General features: G+C 38.7%; 1 protein-coding gene across 2 annotated transcripts in view; it reads left to right on the plus strand.

The window, feature by feature from the left end:
* The window catches only part of SNX9 (sorting nexin 9), a 60699-nt gene that overhangs the window by 13580 nt on the left and 27771 nt on the right, over positions 1 to 19348 (plus strand). For both annotated transcript variants that reach the window (XM_032101939.1, XM_032101940.1), the window contains exons 2-4: positions 4768 to 4854; positions 7235 to 7309; positions 8446 to 8568. In XM_032101939.1, coding sequence (XP_031957830.1) covers positions 4768 to 4854; positions 7235 to 7309; positions 8446 to 8568 — 285 coding nt within the window. The remainder of the gene's footprint in view (positions 1 to 4767; positions 4855 to 7234; positions 7310 to 8445; positions 8569 to 19348) is intronic.

Here is a 19348-nt window from a genome sequence, read left to right on the forward strand (position 1 = left end):
ATTTCCTTTGTACTATTTGCCACTGCCAGCTGACCAAGAAAAGTTGTGGTAAAAGTTTCCTAAATTGTAACACATGGTTGAAACAGATGTTTCTGTAGAAGTCTGTCTTAGAAGACAGTGTCCCTAGTGTCCTCTTATGCTTCTATTGTCATTTTTCAATTTGTTTCTTGTCTCTTAAGAAAGCCTATGAGAGGAACATGTAGGCATTTCTTTACCATAGGCAGGACAAGGTAATTACAGGCGTAACACAAGATCTCTTTCTAATACCAGTGAAGTCCTGTGCACACCATTTTCAAAGGTGTGTCTAATTTTTGAGTGGCTTCTCCAATTTTTGTGCGATAAAGCATACTTTGATGCAGAACTGTCGTGTTGCAGTCAGGAAGTCCAGTGTTACAAAAACATTTTGCTTCAGAAGTGTGAACTCAAAGAAAAAGCAGTAGTCACCCTCTGTGGGTTGTTGATCATTGATCTCAAGGAAGGCTTGGGCAGGGAAGCTGTTGTAAAAGCTGCTCTGAGCACATCTGATATGCATTAGGTGTTAGCCTGTCTGCTTATGGCTGGTGAGGAATATACAGGGGCTTTCACTGTCCTTCTCCATGGCAGAGCTATCCTGCAGGTGAACTGCAATGCAGGAGAGTGTGGTCCTGTGTACATCAGGATTGTTCAGTTTCAGGGTCAGCTGCTTTTCCATCTCAGCCTAGCCTTGAGTGAAACATCTTGGAAAAGGCAGAAAGATTCTTCTCATGAGAAATAGGTGTTTCTGTTGCTTTATCACCTCTTTCAAGATTCTGGGGGCCATGCAGCAGGAGCCAGTGGATCAGGATGTCTGCAGAGATCTTGGATACTCATCTAGTAACTTAGTGAAGTGACAATGTAACCTTTCATTGGAATTTTATTTTAATGACTTTTGCTAGGCAATTTCCTTCTCATTTATGCTGAAGAGCCTTAACACTGACAGGTATAGTTGCATAGTCGTATGTTTGCTTTCAAAAATAAGTTGGCAAGTACTCTTGGTTTTTTGTTGTTGGGTTTTTAATATTACAGAAAGAAGAGGGAAGTGCTCAACTCAGACAGAAGTAATGGAGGAAAGCTAAGTCTGCTCCAGACCTGCAGAGGAATAATACTTTCACTAGTCTACATACTGCCTTTCAGTGTGACGAATCTTTGGTGTTTGAATATTCCTAGGCATGATTCTATCATAATTCTAAAAAGACAGTAATGATGATTGCTTGCAGTGCTTAGAACTTCTCAATGTTGGGAGGCTTCACACTGTAGTAAGTCAGTAAATCTGTAAATTGGGAAACTACAGTCCAGTTGTATAACTACAGCAGGTAGAACCAGCTCTGTAACACTGAGAATTGCCAGTTTCCTTTTTATTTCCTTCTCTTTATTACAATCTAAATATCTATATCCATACTGCTGAAGAGAGAAATTTTCCTTTACCTCTTACTGGTTTCCCCTATCTTGGACTTGTAGAGAAAACTGCTGGCTCCCTCTCATTCCGGAGAAACTGCAATATATGCCAGAGGTGCAGACATGCTGGGGATCAGAGAGCCCTTTCCCTCTTGGCATGTGCTGCTGCAGGGTTCTGCTTAATCCATGCCAGCCTTTTCTCACATGAGGGAGCATGAGATGAACGTCAGGATGTGTTCCAAACTCCCAGTGCAAATGTTCTGCTACCACCTGAGCAAAGAAAGCAGGGTTAGCAGGGTGTTTTTTCTCAAAGGAACTGACAAAACCACTTCAGAATCCAGAACTATTTGTATCTTGGAGCAGAGGTGGTGGTGGGAGAGGGAAGATATACGTGCAACCAGTAAAAGATACTAATTTTCTTATAGCTAATAGATTTATTAATGGTTCTTTCTTGTTTTGCACATTTGCAGTATTCTGTAAATGAAGCAGTGGCCTTTATTCCACTACAAAAATATTTTAATTTCTGAAGTTCCTGTAACTCTTGGACTGTTTGATCCTTTTGTATATGATCAGAAGTAAATATGAAACACAACAGTTACTGCAACAATTTTTTTTTTCTAAGCTGTGCTTTGAAGAAGTCGTGTTTGTAGTGTTCATTCTGTGACCTGGAATTCATCAGAGATTCCCATTTTATGAATATTCAAAGTGTTCCTAAGCTTAGCTCTAATATTCAGCGTGTATATTGCAGTGCCCAGGAGCTAAAATCCTTTTCTTGTTAAATGCTTTTTTTCATGCCCATTTGCAATTTTGCATGAGTTGCAAAGATCTATCTTTTAAGTCCTGTCTGCTACTTGGACATAATATTTATGGCCAGAAAGAAGGAAAAAGCTTATTGGAAAGTCAAACCATTTTCCATTTTATAGTATTTTGGAACTGATTGTCAGAAATTTAAATAGAGTTGAGGCTGATGTATCTGCCTAGGGAAAGGCTAGGGGGTTTTCCATTGTTAGCCATACACTTATTGATTGAGAGAAAACATTTAGTCACTTAGTGTTACTTACTTTGGAATTGGTTGAGTTTATACTATTTTCCCCATTAAATCTCAGCAGTAGGAGGGTAGTGTTAAAGTTTACTTGCCAGAAGTTCTTAAGGTCTTAATTTCCAGCCTAGGCAAGTGAGCCTAGAAATGCAAGTGAAATGGAGAGTACTGGCAGAAAAAGATGAGGAATGTATTTGACATGTCAATATACAAACCAGATTTCAGATGTACCTCAAATTCTTAATGTTCTGTAATAATCCATTTCTGTAGCATTGCAAATATCTTTCTTTTTATTTTTTTTCCCAAGTTGTTAAACTGCAGGAAGCAAGGTTTGTTTGTAATTTTTTTTCCCTGTCTTCTACTTTTTCTAACAACTTTTGAAACAGGGATCCAGAGCAGGTGAATAGGTGGACTTTGGCATAATGACTTTATTAAATTCTATATATCTGTTTTTTCCTTCTCTACAAACTGAATACTTCCATTTTTTTGTTCTGAGTAACTTTTATTTCACTGCTGTATCTGGAGAATCTAGTATTTGCATCTTTTACTAGACAGAAATATATTTTACCTTTCCAGTCTGGTCATTACTGGGGATGTTTTGCCAGTTTTTCTGAAGGCTGATAAAATTTATCTTTTGCCTTTGTCCTGGTAAACTCATCATTCCTGTGAATAGAATTCAATACTATGGTGAATTACTTGAAAAAGGCTCAGAAGACTCCCTGGTTAAGAAAGCTGCTTTCCCCTTGATTCAGATGCCCAGCATCTGAGTTAAATTGACTTGCAGAAAGTGGACAAATTTTGGTAACCTGCTGTAAAAAGGACATGTTCAACACCTCCATCTACTGCTTTTGAGGGAAGAACTCTGGAGAGTGGTGCTTTTTACACCCCTGCTTAAAATATTCTTGTATTTCAATAGGTGCGTGCTGCTTCTCTTCAGTTTACTTTTTAAGGAAAGCAAGGCAGCTTATTCTTATATTTCCATGGAGGCCAGATGTCTGCTGGAAAGAAAGAAGTCAGTTTTATTATCGAACACAGTTTTTGCCTCTTCATCTCAGTTTTGTGTGGCATAATCTGAAAGTGCTGAAAGCCTCCATTCTAAGGGAAAAGCTTTCATGCAAGGGAGCGTTCAGAGTGCTTAGGACGCATGGTTTTCTGCAATGTTGTGCTGCTGTAGTGGAGAAGACCAAGTGTTTGATTTGTTGTGCACATGGTTTGGGATTAGATTTGTCAGCTGAACAGCTGAAATGTGTGTTTTTTCTCAGATCTGTTTTTATTTACACTGAAGTAAAGTATCTTTTGACCAGCCAGAAGTATTTCCACATGCTACTCATGAAATTAAAATGGGGGGGGGGGAAGTTCTGTTTTCCTCTGGTTTTATGTTAGAAGATGTGTATAGGTGAGGATCATAACAACATCCAGTTTTGAGACAGGCAAGACTTGATGGTAAATGTCTGTCCTTTGGTATTTTTTTTTCCTATCACATAGCTTACTTTCAACAGAAATTATTTTATTGTCTCCTTTGACAGAAAATATTACTTTTTGTTTCATTTCTTTTTCTTCCCCTCACCCTCCAAGTACAAGAGGGGAAGAAAAAAAACCTCACTGCTGTACACTGAATGATGTTATTAGTAAAACCAAGTGTTTCAAACATTTCTTTATGTGGTGTAGTAGCAGAGTCAGTGCTCAGCAAAGCCTTTGTATATCTAAACACTTAAAATTAGGTTGGCTTTATTTTTCCCTCCCTCCTCATGCCAGATATAACAGACCTACTGTCACTGCTTGTTTCTGCATTTGCATAGTTCTTCCCATACAGAGTCTCAAAACATAATTTCACATATTACATTTTATGCACAGCAGTGGTTACTTACATCTGCGGTTACTTTTTTTTTCTGAATTGCTTGCTCTATGAAATACTTCCCTTTAACCAAATTTTAGTTGGAATATGTCTTGTATTAAAAAAAAAAAAAAAAAACGGAATTGTTTTCTAAAGTTAGAAACCTTTCCTTCTTCCCCTGGAAAAAATTGTACATATAATTCTGGACATGACAGAGAACGACCAGTCTTAAATCCTAGTGGTAAATTATCCCAAAGAAGCTCCACATGAGATTTTTATCTTTTAAAGTTGTTGTTACTGTTGAGTTTGCAGTTCAGATCTAGGAAATGTCAGCTTCCTGTGTGCTGAGTTGCTCTTCGTACATTCAGCCTTATCCCACTTACTATTTCTGTAAGTTAAGGATAATTTGTGCTGATACTTCCTTCATGAAATCTTCTACATAAGCTGGAAGCTTCACTGTTACATTCTTTTCCACATACAGGCTCGTGTTATGTATGATTTTGCTGCTGAGCCTGGAAACAATGAGCTGACAGTCAGTGAAGGGGAGATCATCACAATCACCAACCCGGTAAGAAAACTGAGATGGAATCAACTTCAGTGCACTTCCCTGACCTACTTCTACCAGCAGATGGAAGAAAAATGGTGCTGGGTGACATCTGAAAGCCCTGGCTATCCTGCCCTGAAGAATTAGCAAAAAAACTGAATACAAAGAATTTTCTAATAATCTTGTGGAAACAAATGCAATGTTTTGGAGAATAGGACCTCCTCAAACTGTGCCCACACACTTAAGAATGTGCTTGGCTTTGTTTTCCTCTAAACAGAGCTGAGAGACAAGGAAGAGGAAGGAACTAAGGATGGTGATATCCTTTACATGTGAATGCCTTGTCTTTTTTGTGTGTGCTTAATATTGCCCATTTTGTGTGTATGTAATCTTTCAGGTGTTTGCCACTTGCATTTAAATGTGACATTTAGCTCACTTCTAGGTTCTGGGTTTCTTAGTCAATGATTTCAGCATTCCAAGTTTGCTAAAGAACTCGCTACAAAAATTTGTTACTGGATTTGTGTGTCCTTTCATAATTAAAGAAATACAGACAAGGTATAGGGAAGAAACGGTGACAATACTATCATAATGCTATCAATTATGAATAGGACTTTTGAGCACTGATTTTTGATTTATGTGCACATTTTGAATTTCAGTGCACTTTAATTGTTGTATATAATTCTTACCCTTGGTAACAAGGTATTAGTTGATTCTGCTTTGATTTTTGTGTAATGGTATGACTTAGTGAATAGACTTGCCTTTTAAAACAAATACAAACAAAAACTGCTTTATCTTGAAGCCAGATTTTATTTATCTGTTTATATAGAACACATGAATTTTGCAGAATAAACGTAATTCTTTGAACATCCTAGTCATGTGTAATCCTGATAATTTTTAGTTTCACTGATCTTAAATACTTGAAGCAGATATTTAATAGATCCAGCACCCTCTTGGATAGTGTGCTATTGCAGGGGTAACATTTTAAATAAAGTCGGGAGCTTAATGCCATTTCACAAAAGTAAGACTAAATGTAAGTAAAGAGATCACCACTTTTAAGCTAGTTCTCACTAGCTTAATCTGTGGTTTAAGGCAGTGTACTCAAAACCAATTGAAACTTTTTCTGCTGTCCATGATAAATTGCCACAAAGGCTCTTGATCTTTTTTGGTATGATTAGATGGCAATAGCATAAGTCATGCAAGTCCACTGATGATTACTTTTAAGTGTAGCAGTGCAAATAGGACTTCTGGCTCAAGATGTCATTGCTCTTGCAATTTAACAAAGCTAGTTGAATTTATAATCTGAGATGTCTAGTTATTTTTGTGTTCTTGAGTATTAAGCTTTTAGGTATATAAGAAAAAAACAAATGCAAGTTGTTATTTCACTAACTGCTTGATCTTTACTGCATAAAATCTTGAATACATAAGCAGGCTTCTCCTTACAAAGTGCAGGATTACATAAAATTTTGAAGTGAAAGAACAAAATAGGGAATAACCAAATACTTCAATTAAAAAGCAAATTAAGAAAACCTAAAATTCAGTAGTTGCTGTCTAGCATATGTGTCTCCAGTTTTCATCTGTGAGCTAGCTTGACATGTAGCTGTGTGTTCCCTGAACAGCTTGATTTAAACCAGAGCTGGCTTATTCCAGATAGTGTTGTCCTGGAATTAACTTCACTTAACTGCAAAGGTCTGCAGAGCCTTCTTAGTGTATGTAGAGTATGTGTTTAAAAAACCCCGAACAATATCAGGATGTCCCTGAGATCAGAGCTGAACTGTTATTAGTTCTTTCTAAACTAATAGCGTAAGACTGCCTCTGAAAAGAAATGTGAAGCAGAAAGAGTGTCTCCAGATCTTACATGGCATGTGGCTCTTTTAATCTTGAGAATAGCCTTAATATTTCTGTGGGTGGTAGCTCTCACTCATCACACATCTCTGCACCTTCAATAAATGAGGCAGAGGTTTTACAAATATTACCAACAGCTAAATCCTTTGAGTCTTGTTTCTTTATAGTCTATTGATTAAAATTAATTCTTTGAAACTGACGTATTAATAGCTGTGTTTTTCTGCAGTCTGTGGTCAGACAGTTGACTGTGGTTTCATAAATGATCAGAAGTGGTGAAAAATCAATCATTTTCCCCTTCATGCTTGTTAAAATCTAAAGTCCACAATAGCTGTGTAAAACCAGCACGCTCTGCGTTGTGTTTAAATGAGTATCTGCTGCTTCAGCAGCTTTTAGTGAGTTTGTTCCACAGTTTCACAGTCATAACTGTGTTTTGAACATTGACAGCAAGACAGTGCTTCCTGCTGAGCATTTGACATTTGACAGCGAGACAGTGCTTCCTGCTGAGCTGTTTGAAGCATGTTGTAGGATCCATCTAGCAAAATTATTTCTGTATTTCTTCTTTTAGGATGTTGGTGGAGGCTGGTTAGAAGGAAAAAACAGCCAAGGCGAGAGAGGACTTGTTCCAACAGATTATGTTGAGGTAAGTGACTACACTGCTCTGCACTAAGAAAGCAGAACTATGGAAAAGGCCATCCTCTGGTTTGCTGACCAGACTGAAATGCTCAAATAGAAAGCTTGTAATACATAATCTCATTGTAACAACTGTAGCTGGCTTTGGAAACTAGTGCAAACATGCCCTCCAAAGCTCCTGAGCTTCTTAGTGGTTTCCCAAGAAATGCAACAGGAAGTTGTCTATAGTAAATACTGCTGATCTGTAGAACATGAGTTGTTTTGAATCTTCTTTGGGTTTTAGGGGTCTCATAATCCAATAATTGGGGTTTTTTTTCTGTCTGAAGATACAAATGTGGAAGTGAAATGAGTAATGCAAGTTTACAGTGGTGTTGCTGTGGCAGATTTGCCGTGCACTCATAAATCTGGAATGGAGCAACATTTCTGGGGCCCAGGATATGGGTTACCATATCTCAGGGACTACTCAGCTTCTTCTGTTGTCTCTTCAGTGCATGTTCTGATTTTTGTTTAAAGACCAGTTGTATTGTTTTGGGGATGGAATGGGATCTCAGTGCAAAGACCGGAATCTCATTAGCTCTTGAATGGCCCAGTGTCTGCATGTATGCAGGTTGCCAGTTAGGTGGGTGAAGACCTTGCCTGTAATTCCTGCAGCCTCTTAAGGCATGTGCCTCTCTTCCTTCACCGATGTTGTGTTTATTTAAAAAAACAAAAGGGGGAGGGAAAGCAGGATCATGTTGGCTCACATGACCTTGTGTTTTTACTTCAGTTGGCTAGCACATGGTCTAGTAGCTTTTGGCTCTCTGAACTTACTGTCCCAAATCCATTCTCTGAGCATTGAGTTCCCAGTCTCCAGGCACTTATATTAACAACCTTTAATCCCTAAAGAATTTATAGATAGGTATTCACTGCCACAACAGTCTTTCATGTTGCAATTACAAGGCAAAGCAGTTCCATCTGGTGTGGAAGTAAATCCTCCAGAGTATCATGTCAGTTTCTTGTAAAAAATTCAATTGAATTTGAACTTAAAAAGGTTATATGCAAACATCTTAAAGTCTAGTGATATGAGTGTTAGGGTGATTATATATGATAAAGCATAATTTGATTAATTAAAGCATGAAACATCTCTCACAACCTTTTCCATTTTAGATTATAACCGAAGGTGCAAAAGATGGCATTAGCTGCGGTAACTCATTAGCTGACCAAGCCTTTTTTGATTCCCTTTCTTCAAATACAGTTCAGTCCAACTCTGCTGCCAAAAGCAGTAATCAGGTATGTCTTGTGGTTTTTCGGGCACTGTGGGCATGGAAAGTTTTGTTGACGTAATTGCTTGCTGTACTGTATTTGTGAACCTTCATGAAAGTACTAATTAAAGTAATTGTGTTTTCATTAGGGAACACTTTTGTTGAATATTAATTATGTGTGTGTCTGCTCAGATCCTGTCACTGCTGGAAAATTTAGTAGTCTTAACACTTTCAGAAATGGAGCATTTTTATTCTTTCCAGTCTGCAATGATATAAATCTGTTACTACTTCAGTCTCTGTAAGTGCACTCTTAGCACATTTATTTTATTTTCAAGCTACTTGTTTTATGCTGACCTTGTTAAGGAACCACAGCTTTCTTTTCTAATGTCTAATAGAATTAGGTGGTCTATACATCAGCAGCCAGAGTGAATGGATATAATTCTTTCAGAATTTGAGTAAGAGTGTTTTCTTGGATTAAAAAAGATGAAGCAAGTTCATGCATTTTCTGCCGGGGAAGAGGCTGACTTTGGTTTTGCTGCAAGAATATTTTTGTCCCTCTATTCCTAGCTTTTTGCTTGGTGTATCAGTTCATTAAGCAGCAAATATTTAGTTTCAGATTAGATGTCTGAGGACACATTATTATCTTAAACACAAGCTGTTTATTATGGTCTACAGACTGGTGCATGTCCCACATATAGGAAGTTAAACATTTCGAAGTCCATAGCTCAACAGAAGAACAAAATCTGCTTTTTTCCAACAGCAGCATGCAAAGGTCTTTTGTGTTGGAAAGTAAGTGCTTTACTTATGGTAACAACTGGGGACACCCACCTGGTTTGTAGGTCAGTTAAATATCAGTTACTAGTTTACTTAATTGCACCACAGGACTTTGACATGGAGTGAGATCTTCTGAAAACTCTACATGGGACATTTTTGTATGACACTGAACATAGCTGTTCATTGACTGCATAGTGCTTGATTTGTGCTTCCTTGTAGTCCGCTGGACAACGCCAGAATTGTTATTCTGTGATCATGTGTTTTCACTAGAGGACTCCAAGCCTCACTGTGACCGTCTTAATGTTTATTTTTTTTAATTGATGCCCAGTTAATATGTAAGGTTAAATGCAGAACTCTTAAAATGCCTCATGAATTTTTCATGTCAGACTGAGCCAAAAGTATTGATTCTAGGCTAGCTTTCCCTCAGTAACAATTACAGTCATTTGAGCACAGAGTGGGGAACCTCTTTTCTTCTATGCTGTCTGTTAACCTTGCCTCATTTTTTTTCCTACTGTAGTGTTTCTAGCAAAACTTTGCATCTGAGGAAGCTTGAGATATTTGCAGCAGCTACTTGCTGCCAAATCAGAGAGTATCGTTTCTCAGAGGAGAAACATAACTTAATTTGATCTAGGAAGAATTACTTACTAATGCAATACACAGAATATTTTGAATGGTGGTAGAGGTATCTGTCAGAGTTTGTTCTGGGCTTAGCACAAGGCACTTGTTCTTGGAGAAGGGAAGAAAAAAGGTCTAGCCTGTATAGAGGGAAAGGTTAAAATAAAGGTATCTATTATATTCTAAATAATAGAGAATTACTCTGGCAATCTAGTCTTGGAAGTTGCATTTCTAGAGGAGTGAAAAGCTTGAAAATATGGTCACTTTACGCTGTAGTTTACAGCAGTATACTGTCCCTGTAATACATACCGATTTCAGGGTTTTTCATAGAGTTTGGAAAAGAGTAACTTCAGGAAAACAGCTTGTCGCATTTGCATCAAGGCCCTACTCTTATAAGTGTCCTGTTCCTCTCAGTTATCCTTCAAATGCTGTGTGAGACAGCTGGGAGAACCACTGTACTATAGTGCATTATGGTAAAACTATACTGCTGACATGAATAGGAGAGGGAGAGAGAGGAGGACAAAGTGCACCTGGATGCAGTCAAGGCCGTGCAAGATCCAGGGGAAGAAGATTTCATCAGGCTGGTGTCTTTGAGTCTTCAGTTTTGCTGGTTTTTTTCATAGGAGGAACCATTCTGTTGTGTGGTCAGGATTTTATATCAAAAGTTATTTTCATTTTCTCAAGTTTTTTTTCTTTAACTGAGTTCAGTAACTGCTGTATGGTTATATGTAGTTTCTAGAAAGTTGGAGATCTTGATTTGAAGATTGGTTTCCTCAGCTTCTGACATGTATCTGGTAGTTTTCTCTAGTGGCTTATTGTTAATGGGATTTTAATTTGTGTACTAAGCAGTCTGGAAGGAGTTGTGTTTTCCACTTTTGGCTGCTAGGCCTTTCTCCCAGATCAGAGAGCTCTCTAGTGCAGGCATTTTCTCCTTGCAGAAATTCTATGGCTAATTGTCTTCTTAATTATGAAATTCTGTCCATTCATTCTGTCCTTTTTCTTGCTCTCATGAAAAACAGCAAGCTTTCTTCTGCAGTGACTTTGATCCCGTGACGTGTCTGTGAAGCGCGTGCATTGCTGCTGTGTACATTGATAGCGTGGTGTCAAATGGGTTTGACATTGCTGTGCTGGCACAGAAACACCTGATAGAGTGAAGGATTGCAGTGGTTCCAGTAATACTGCATCAGGAGGTTAGGCTGAGTCGCTCATCTCCTGCATACTGACATCTCTCTTTGAGGCACTTCCAATAAGAATACAATCTTCTACTTTGTGGGTGTGGCCCTTCTTCCTAGATGTATTACTCTGAATTTGGTTGCAATAACATTTATGTTTTTCAACACGAGTTTGTTGAGGCGCTTGGGCTTGAGTTCAGATGCACAGTTGCAAGCAACTGACAGTCTGTTCAAATGCTTTAATGACTGACTAGGTCAATATACAAAGCTTTTAATCTTAAATGAAGCTCGTGTTCAGGCTATGGAGAGTTAAGAAAAATGACAAATTATGTGTCAATGTAAGTGGAATAGATGCTGGAGGTGGCACAGTAGCGGAAATGAAAATGTTTGTAGATATATTAGTCTGATAGACTGAATAAGAAATAGCAGCATTCCTAAATGCTGACATTTGATGGTATCTATTATATTTTGTGGTAACACGGGGGGAGGTTGCAAGTTTATTACAAGAAATCTTTATAAATGCAATTCTAAATAAACAGGATGTTTTAGGATTTTTTCTTACTATGACTGTATTGAAGAAATTGCTTTCTATAAACATTGTCACTCTAACATACACATAGTTACACAACAGCCCCACTCCCCAGTTCAGTAAGTCAGAAGATGTTTTAATTCTTGGAATTCCTTCCGTTCTTCTAACAGTAAGTTAAAAAAAAAAACCAAAAAACAAACCAGGTTGTTGTGTAGTCTTCAGTACCAAGCTTTGTTAAAAATAATAGATCTGTCTGAGTTGAAATGGGAGTGTGGTGCTTTTTCCTTTTTTATTTTTCGGAGACCAGTTAAACCACAGTGTTGTGGCTTAACCCTGGTAGGCAGCTCAACTCACTCAGCAGCTTATTACTCCCTCAAAGGAATGGGGGAGAGAATCAGAAGGGTAAACATGGGGAAAATCTTGGGTTGAGATAAAGACAGCATAATAGGTAAAGCAAAAGCTTCACATGCAGGCAAAGCAAAACAAGGAATTCATTCACTGCTTCCCAAGGACAGTCAGATGTTCAGCATTTCCAGGAAAGCAGAGCCCCATCGTGCATAACCATTACTTGGGAAGACAAATGCCCACTCAAACAGCTCTGCTGCTTCTTCCCACATCCCTTTTTGCTTTCCAGTCAAACAAGAGACTTTTGGTTTCCTACTCTGGAAACCATAACTTTTTGGTGTTAAGAAAACATCATTGACTCAAACACTGCCCTACTCCCTGTCTGTTTTCCTAAGAAGGTTTTTGTTGTTGTTCAGTAAATAATCTCCTGAAAAGTAATTAAAAAGTAATAATTAAAAGCAGTTTCTTCTTCTTCCTTTTCTTCACTGAGAAAGATTCAGTAACCACAGCAACACTTTGATATTGTACCCTACCTGGGTTTGCCACAGATGTAAAGTAGAAAAGGGGCACAGAGATACTTCCTAAGGGCAAGAGAAGAATTCCACCTGACCCTTGGCAGTTCACTCGCTCCAGCTCATTCCTTGCATCAGCCATGTCCCAGCAATGGCTGCCTTGGTAAAGTTTGCAGCTGCTCTTTTAAAGAGCTGTCTGAGAAGATGCTGGGGACATCAAAACAATCAGAGGAAGCAGTGAAGCTAATTAAACACAAAATGAGGGGGGAAAATTGACTCAAGGTGACTATTTACACACTTAGAAGATAAGCAGATAGGATAATTTAATGCTGCATCTGCCCATAAAATTTGTGGTTTAATGTATGAAAAAATTGTTCAAACAAATACAATATAAGGAAGCCTTAGTTGCCAAGGATGGAGGCTGTTCCTTGGCTTTTGTGTGAGTCTCATCCTGTTTTGACCTGGTAGCCCTTGGGCAGAGAGAGCAGAGGGAATGAGAAATCTTTCTTCTCTGTCAATCTACTGTTCCTCTGAGCAGCAATGCAGGATGCTAATTTTAGACTGTCATTTGGAACAGCCAATGAGTAAGTATATCAGCACTTATGCTATTTCTATTTGTTAGAGTTGCACATGCATGTATGTTTTAAAGTAAGTTACCTGTAGACTCTCTTGGTATTGGAATAATACTGGCAGTAATGGCACTGAAACTAATATAAGTTTTGTCAGGTTAAACCAAGTGAACCTGACAAATACAGTGAACAGAAAAGCTGTCATTTTGATGAAAAAATGCGTAACGTGTTTTTCTCTTATAGTATTTCTTTGCTGAGTTTCTTCCAGCAATAAAGGATATTCTGTTTCACACTTTTAGGCAGTGCTTCTCATTGCAGCTGACCAAGAGGTTATTAGCTTGGTGGCATTTGGAGTCTTTGTAATTCAAGTATGTATGGCAATACAATCATTAATGTAAAATTCATTCTGAGTTGTCTCCTCCATCTGGGTTGGTTTGGGTTTTTTTGTGGTGGTCAAGACTAGTGCTTCTCTAGTCACAGATGTATTTGCATTTATTTTGTTTGTATTTCAGGTTCAGAGGCTGCTGTTTTAACAGCCATGATCTCTCTTCCCCTATTCTGAACCACATCTTGTGGTGTTTTTTCATTTATCTAACTTAAAATGCTTTAAAAGTTGTGAACAAACATCAGCTCTGTTTTAATGATAGTGTTTGTCTGAATTATTTAGATTTTGTTACAACTATATTGGCCCAAGCTAGTTCTTCTTATTAAGAAGTCAAAACACTCTCTGTACAGTAATTTCATTAGTGGTCTGTAAGCAGACTGTATGTACAATTAGCCACAATGTAGTCCAGCTGTTTACAGTCTTTGTAAGCAGCAGTCTTGAACAGAGGATAGAAATGCTATAAATTTTAGTATATTATATTTAAATTTGTATGGTTTCTCCTCCCTTCCTTCTAGAGCTCAGTATAGTCTTTTTTCTTACTTTTCTTTCCCCCTCGCTGCAGAATAGAAAGCTAGTATTAGAAATGTATAAATGAAAATAAATTGAAGTGCTGCCTGTCTGTTTCAAGGTGGAAGTGGATCACAGCTACATTGACGTAAGAGCTGTAGATGTGGCTTCCCTATATTTGAGATATAAATATAGTTCTTGTACCTTACCATAAGTTGCATTTGTAGAGGAGTTTGTTCCCTTTTCTTGACGCTGATTCTGTAATCACTGCCAAGTCTACTTCTCTATGAAGATGACTGTATGGTTCTTCTAAGTTTGAGATAAAATAAGTATCCTGAGAGTTCGCATTTTTATGAATTACAGATTTTTCCGCTAATTCCTGTTGACCCTAGAGAATCCACATGTTTTGTGTCTTGTGTGTTATGTTGTGGGCAGAGCAGCAAGGCCCCATGGGTAGGTACAGGAAGCATTTAACACAAACCTCTCATGTTTGTGTTGTTTTATCCAGTGGTAAGAGTGAAATCCCTTTGGATAGTTTCTCTCTCAGAAGAAAAGTAAGATAAGTGGACTCTTATGTGTGCAAAACCCTTTCTCTTCAGAAGGCTGTGGGACTTAGGTATAGACAGGAAGAACAAGTAGCAGTGAAAACACATAGTTTGATATGCAGGAACTAAGGCAACTCAAGTTACCTGGTATGTAGACATAAGTTGTTGAGCATGCATAAAGAGAGCACTAAGGAAGCTATTCCCAAAATTTTACTTCATATATTCTAGGCTTTTTGCAATGAAGTGCTGGAAAGGCAAATTGTCATTGTTAAATTTACATACCATAACTCCCACTCCCCCTCCCTGAATTGCTATGAGCAGCAATGAATGCTAAGATTGAAGAAAATAAGTATGGTGCTCCTATTAAGAGTGCAGTATTCTACTTATGTGGAAATTCTGACATGCATGTTATCAAATTCATGTAACAGCATTTCTGTTCTCTGATGATTCTGTGTGTGTGGTAAAGCAGAAGTATTATCACAGAAAGTGTAACTCACCTGTACTTGACAGAGTCCAGTTTGTCTTGTTAAACCAGTATGCTGAATTATCATATAAAATATGCAGGTAGGTTCACCATGGGAGTTATAATTACAATTGTAATTTCTAGTTCCTGTTACAGATAATGACAGTATAAAATCCTCTATTGCTATGTGTGATTTGAAAGCAACTCTTTCCACCATCTCAATCACAATGTTGCATTCAGACTGGTAACAGGAATTTGTGACCAACTCTCATTTAACCAAAGTACAGGGCAGTGGCTTCTCTACAGTACTGGAAACAGTGGCTTTCTTGCTTTGAAATGAATCACATTCACATATTAAAAAATAACCATCTAACATATGACAGTGGTTGCATCAATTCCAATTATAGAGTTGTCTTGAGTTTTTTTGTTGATGACCCAGTGGAATGCAAAGGTTTAGGCAGGAAGTTATTACACTGCTGTAATACTGTGATCACTCCTTGCCTTCATCTGCACCCATACCCTCAGGCAAAATCTGACTATTGAAATAGTTTTCCACAATTTACAGTGTTGGTATGCTTCGTTTCCTGGTACGGTTCACAGAATCGCAGAATAGGTAAGGTTGGAAGGGACCACAGTGGATCATCTGGTCAAACCTCCCAGCTCAAGTCGGGCTATCCTAGAGCACATGGCACAGGACTGTGTCCAGATGGTTCTTGACTATCTCCAGTGAGAAAAACTCCACAACTTCTCTGGGTAATCTATTCTGGTGCTTGGTAACCCACACAGTAAAGAAATCCTTCCTCGCTCAGGTGGAACTTCTTGTGCACTAGTTTCTGCTCGTTGTTCCTTGTCCTATTGCTCAGCACCACCAAGCAGAGCCTGGCTCCATCCTCTTGACACCCTCCCTTCAGATACTCATAGACATTGATGAGGTCCCCTCAGTCATCTCTTCTCAAGGTTGAACAGGACCTGCTGCCTCAGCCTTTACACGTAAGAGAGATGCTCTGGTCCCTTAATCAACTTTGTAGCCCTCCTTTGGATCTGCTCCAAGGGCTCCATGTCTCTCGTGCTGAGAATCCCAACACTGGACACACCACTCAAGATGAGGACTCACCAGGGCTGAGCAGAGGGACAGGATCACCTCCCTCAGCCTGCTGGCAGTGCCCTTCCTAATGCACCCCAGAATACCATTGGCCTTCTTGGCCACCAGGGCACACTGCTGGCTCATGGACAGCTTGGTGTCCACCAGGACGCCCAGGTCCTTCTCTGCAGAGCTGCTTCCCAGCAGATCACCCCCAGCGTGTGCTGGTGCCTGGGGTTATTCTTCCCCAGGACTCTGCACTACCTTTGTTTTCATTTGACTTCTTATTTCATTGAGGTAGTCTTGTGGTTTGGTTTGGCACTGACAGTATAAAGAATGTTTTAACTTGCTAATGGTGACAATCTTGTCAACCCTCCTGTGAGCATTTCTGCTAACTTGCACACTCACAGTGCCATGTGGCACACATGGGTTGCACAGTCCCCTGCACCACAGTAGGGGGCTTACTGCAATGAGTAGTTTCCTTCCTGGGTTTTTGGTTTTTATTTTGTTCATTGAGCACTTCTTTTAAAGTGGAATCGTGGGCACTTGTAATTGAAAGTGATAAACTGAAAATAGCCAGTAATACTCTTCAATTCCTCAAAAAAAAAAAAAAAAAAAAAAGGCAACCGGGGAAACCCCTCTCCTGTATTTCCAGACAAAAAGAGAGTGCTTTTCCCAAAAAGAAAGGATAAACTTTGTAGCTTGATCCTGGGATGTCTAGAGAACATGAAAGAGGAACAGGGCGCCTTTCTTTTCTTTCTGGCATTGCTGTGATTGGAAAACTGTCTGAAATTTCTCATCTGTGTTTCAATAAGAAACCATTAAGAATTGAAATCAGCTTAAGAGAAGACAAGGATATAAGGAAGTGACTTGATTGCCATTTACATGTGCAGATGCGAGTAACAAAAACAGAAGCCTGAGAGAGCTCCATTGAATAAACTATATAGGATTTTTAGTGTCTGAAAGTTGAAACTAAGCAAACTTGAATTAAAAAGAAAATTCCTTGAAGCAGTCAGAGTGACAATAGATGGGTTTTCCCTCCCCTCATCCTATCACTGAGTATTCTTTACTCAAGTCTAAATTATGTATCTTTCTAAAACACCTTTCTGTACTTCAAAGATGGATTTTTTTTGAGCTGAATCAGGACATGATAGACAGAAATCGTCTGCCTGCACTGTGCACAAATAATGCAGCCCTTAGTCCAGTTTGGTTATGAATAACCTTACAGGTAAGGAAATGGGATTGGAAGCAGGAAAAGAACAAAAAACTAAATGCTCTGCTGTTCATGGAAGTGTCTCAGTTTGTCCACTGGTGGTTTAGATTTATTTCCTGCTGAAAACAAGGAGTGTCCAGTGGGTGTGTCTTGGCTTTGTGTGGTTTGTGAGCAAGCAAAGCCCAGCTCTTGTGCAGAGACTAAGTTATGAAGGGGGCAGTGGGGCTGATAGTGGAAGTATTGGACGATGGTTTCCTCTGGAAGGAACTGAGAAGACAGGAGCAGCTGAGGGACAGATGCGTTCCTAGGACAGCATTGCTACAGCTTCCTTGCCAGCTGCTTCTGGAGGTCATGTTGCTTTCAAGTATTTATCTACAGGAGCATTCTAGTATGTAAGTCCATAAAGTTGGTTATTCTTTAAAATCTAGCCCATCTCCACTTTTCCTAGAGGATTTCTTTAAGGATGTTTATGTTGTACTATAGAAAGAGGGCCTTCCTTCAGATGTGGAAGAAATGCCCTGGACCACAGTGCTTAGGTAATGATTTACCAAGAAGAAAGCTTAGCCATAAAGTATCATGGGTAAGGCAGCTGCTTCAGTTATCTACTAATGTGCACACTTGTTCTATCTTAAATACAGCACAGTGAATGCTGTTCTGTGATTGCTGCAGAATAGGCTTTTAGCCCTTCATCTTCCTTCCCGGAGAAAAACACTTGTTTTTGAAGGTGTCTGTCTATATACTCACTTAGTTGTTTGGGGTTTTTTTAATGTATCTTTCAGAGACTGTTATCCAAAGAACTTAAGTTTAGTGTAATGTCTGAGTATGCTCAAGGCTTTGTTTCCATGCAGGTAACTAAGGCAGCTATAAAACTGGAGAGGTATGTTCATTCCTGTGAGCTGTTCAGCTGAGTCACCTTGAGTTTTCTTGTGTTTTCTGTCATTGCTTTGTGCTGTCTGTCTCTTTTAAACTCCTCTTCAAGAGCATAACACTTCTCGATGCAGCTTTGGCTGTCCTGAACTTCCCTTGATCTGATCAGGCTTACTTCTGCTACTCACTGCTTCAGCATGGCTTCTGTGTCTGAGTAGATTTCAAGATGTATTTCTTACAGTTGGAGGTCATTATTTTTGATGGCACTGTTACCTAGGTCTTTTTGGGTACTTAAATCAGTTTTACCATCTGAACATTGTGTTTGTTTTGGCTTTTATCCCTCAGGGGTAGAATGGATCTATTTGTCCATCAGGAACATGCATTATTGGAGAATGCAGAAGGAATCTGCCAGAGACAGATTAGTTGGTCAAGAGATCAAATAAAGTTTTTTTAAATTTTATTTTTATTTTCTTTTTTAAAGATTTTTTAGCCAGGGCAGAGAGACACCTCAGTGCCTTTTCTTTACAGCTTTACTGTCTGTAGCTTTGGATTCTCTGGAAAACAGCAAATATGTCACTTCTCCTATTTAATTCACTATTCATTTGGTAAAGATACTGACATTCCACTTCCAAGCTGAGGATTTTTCTGTTGTGATGGAATTTTTTCTCATTCAATTACTATTAGATCTTTAAAAACCTACTAGACTTCTCTTCCTATCCCCCAGGCTGCACCAGTAATGTTCTGTTTCTGTAGTGAGTTTGAATCTGCCCTTAATGGAGTCCTCTTAAAACATTCAGTAATGGTTCCCTCTGTTGTCCGTTCCCGACATAGCCCTTTTGTCTTGTTTTTTCTCGTAGAACAGTAGGAATGAGCAAGTCCCTAGTAGTCTGCAAAAGGGAAAATCAGCTGCCTTTTAGGAGTTTATCCTTGAATTTAATCTCAGTGTACTTGTTTGACATTACCTTGGGGAGTAAAGAGATGCAGTGCTTCATTTGAAGGCTGATTAGTTTCTTAGTTGTGTGGTATGGCATTTCTTTTTGTGTGCATTTGAGATGGCTTGAATACTTGGATATTAGGTGTGCTGTATCAAATTATATTGACTAAATATCAGCTTCTTGCAAGGACTCTTCACCTTTTTTGTGATGACTAAGGAGAGATCAGAGGATTATCAATTTCAGTTACAGAAAACTAAAGCTGTAAGAATATGGCACTTAATCACTTGCAAAATACT

Source organism: Corvus moneduloides, chromosome 3, assembly GCF_009650955.1.
Source record: "Corvus moneduloides isolate bCorMon1 chromosome 3, bCorMon1.pri, whole genome shotgun sequence".
NCBI lineage: Eukaryota > Metazoa > Chordata > Aves > Passeriformes > Corvidae > Corvus > Corvus moneduloides.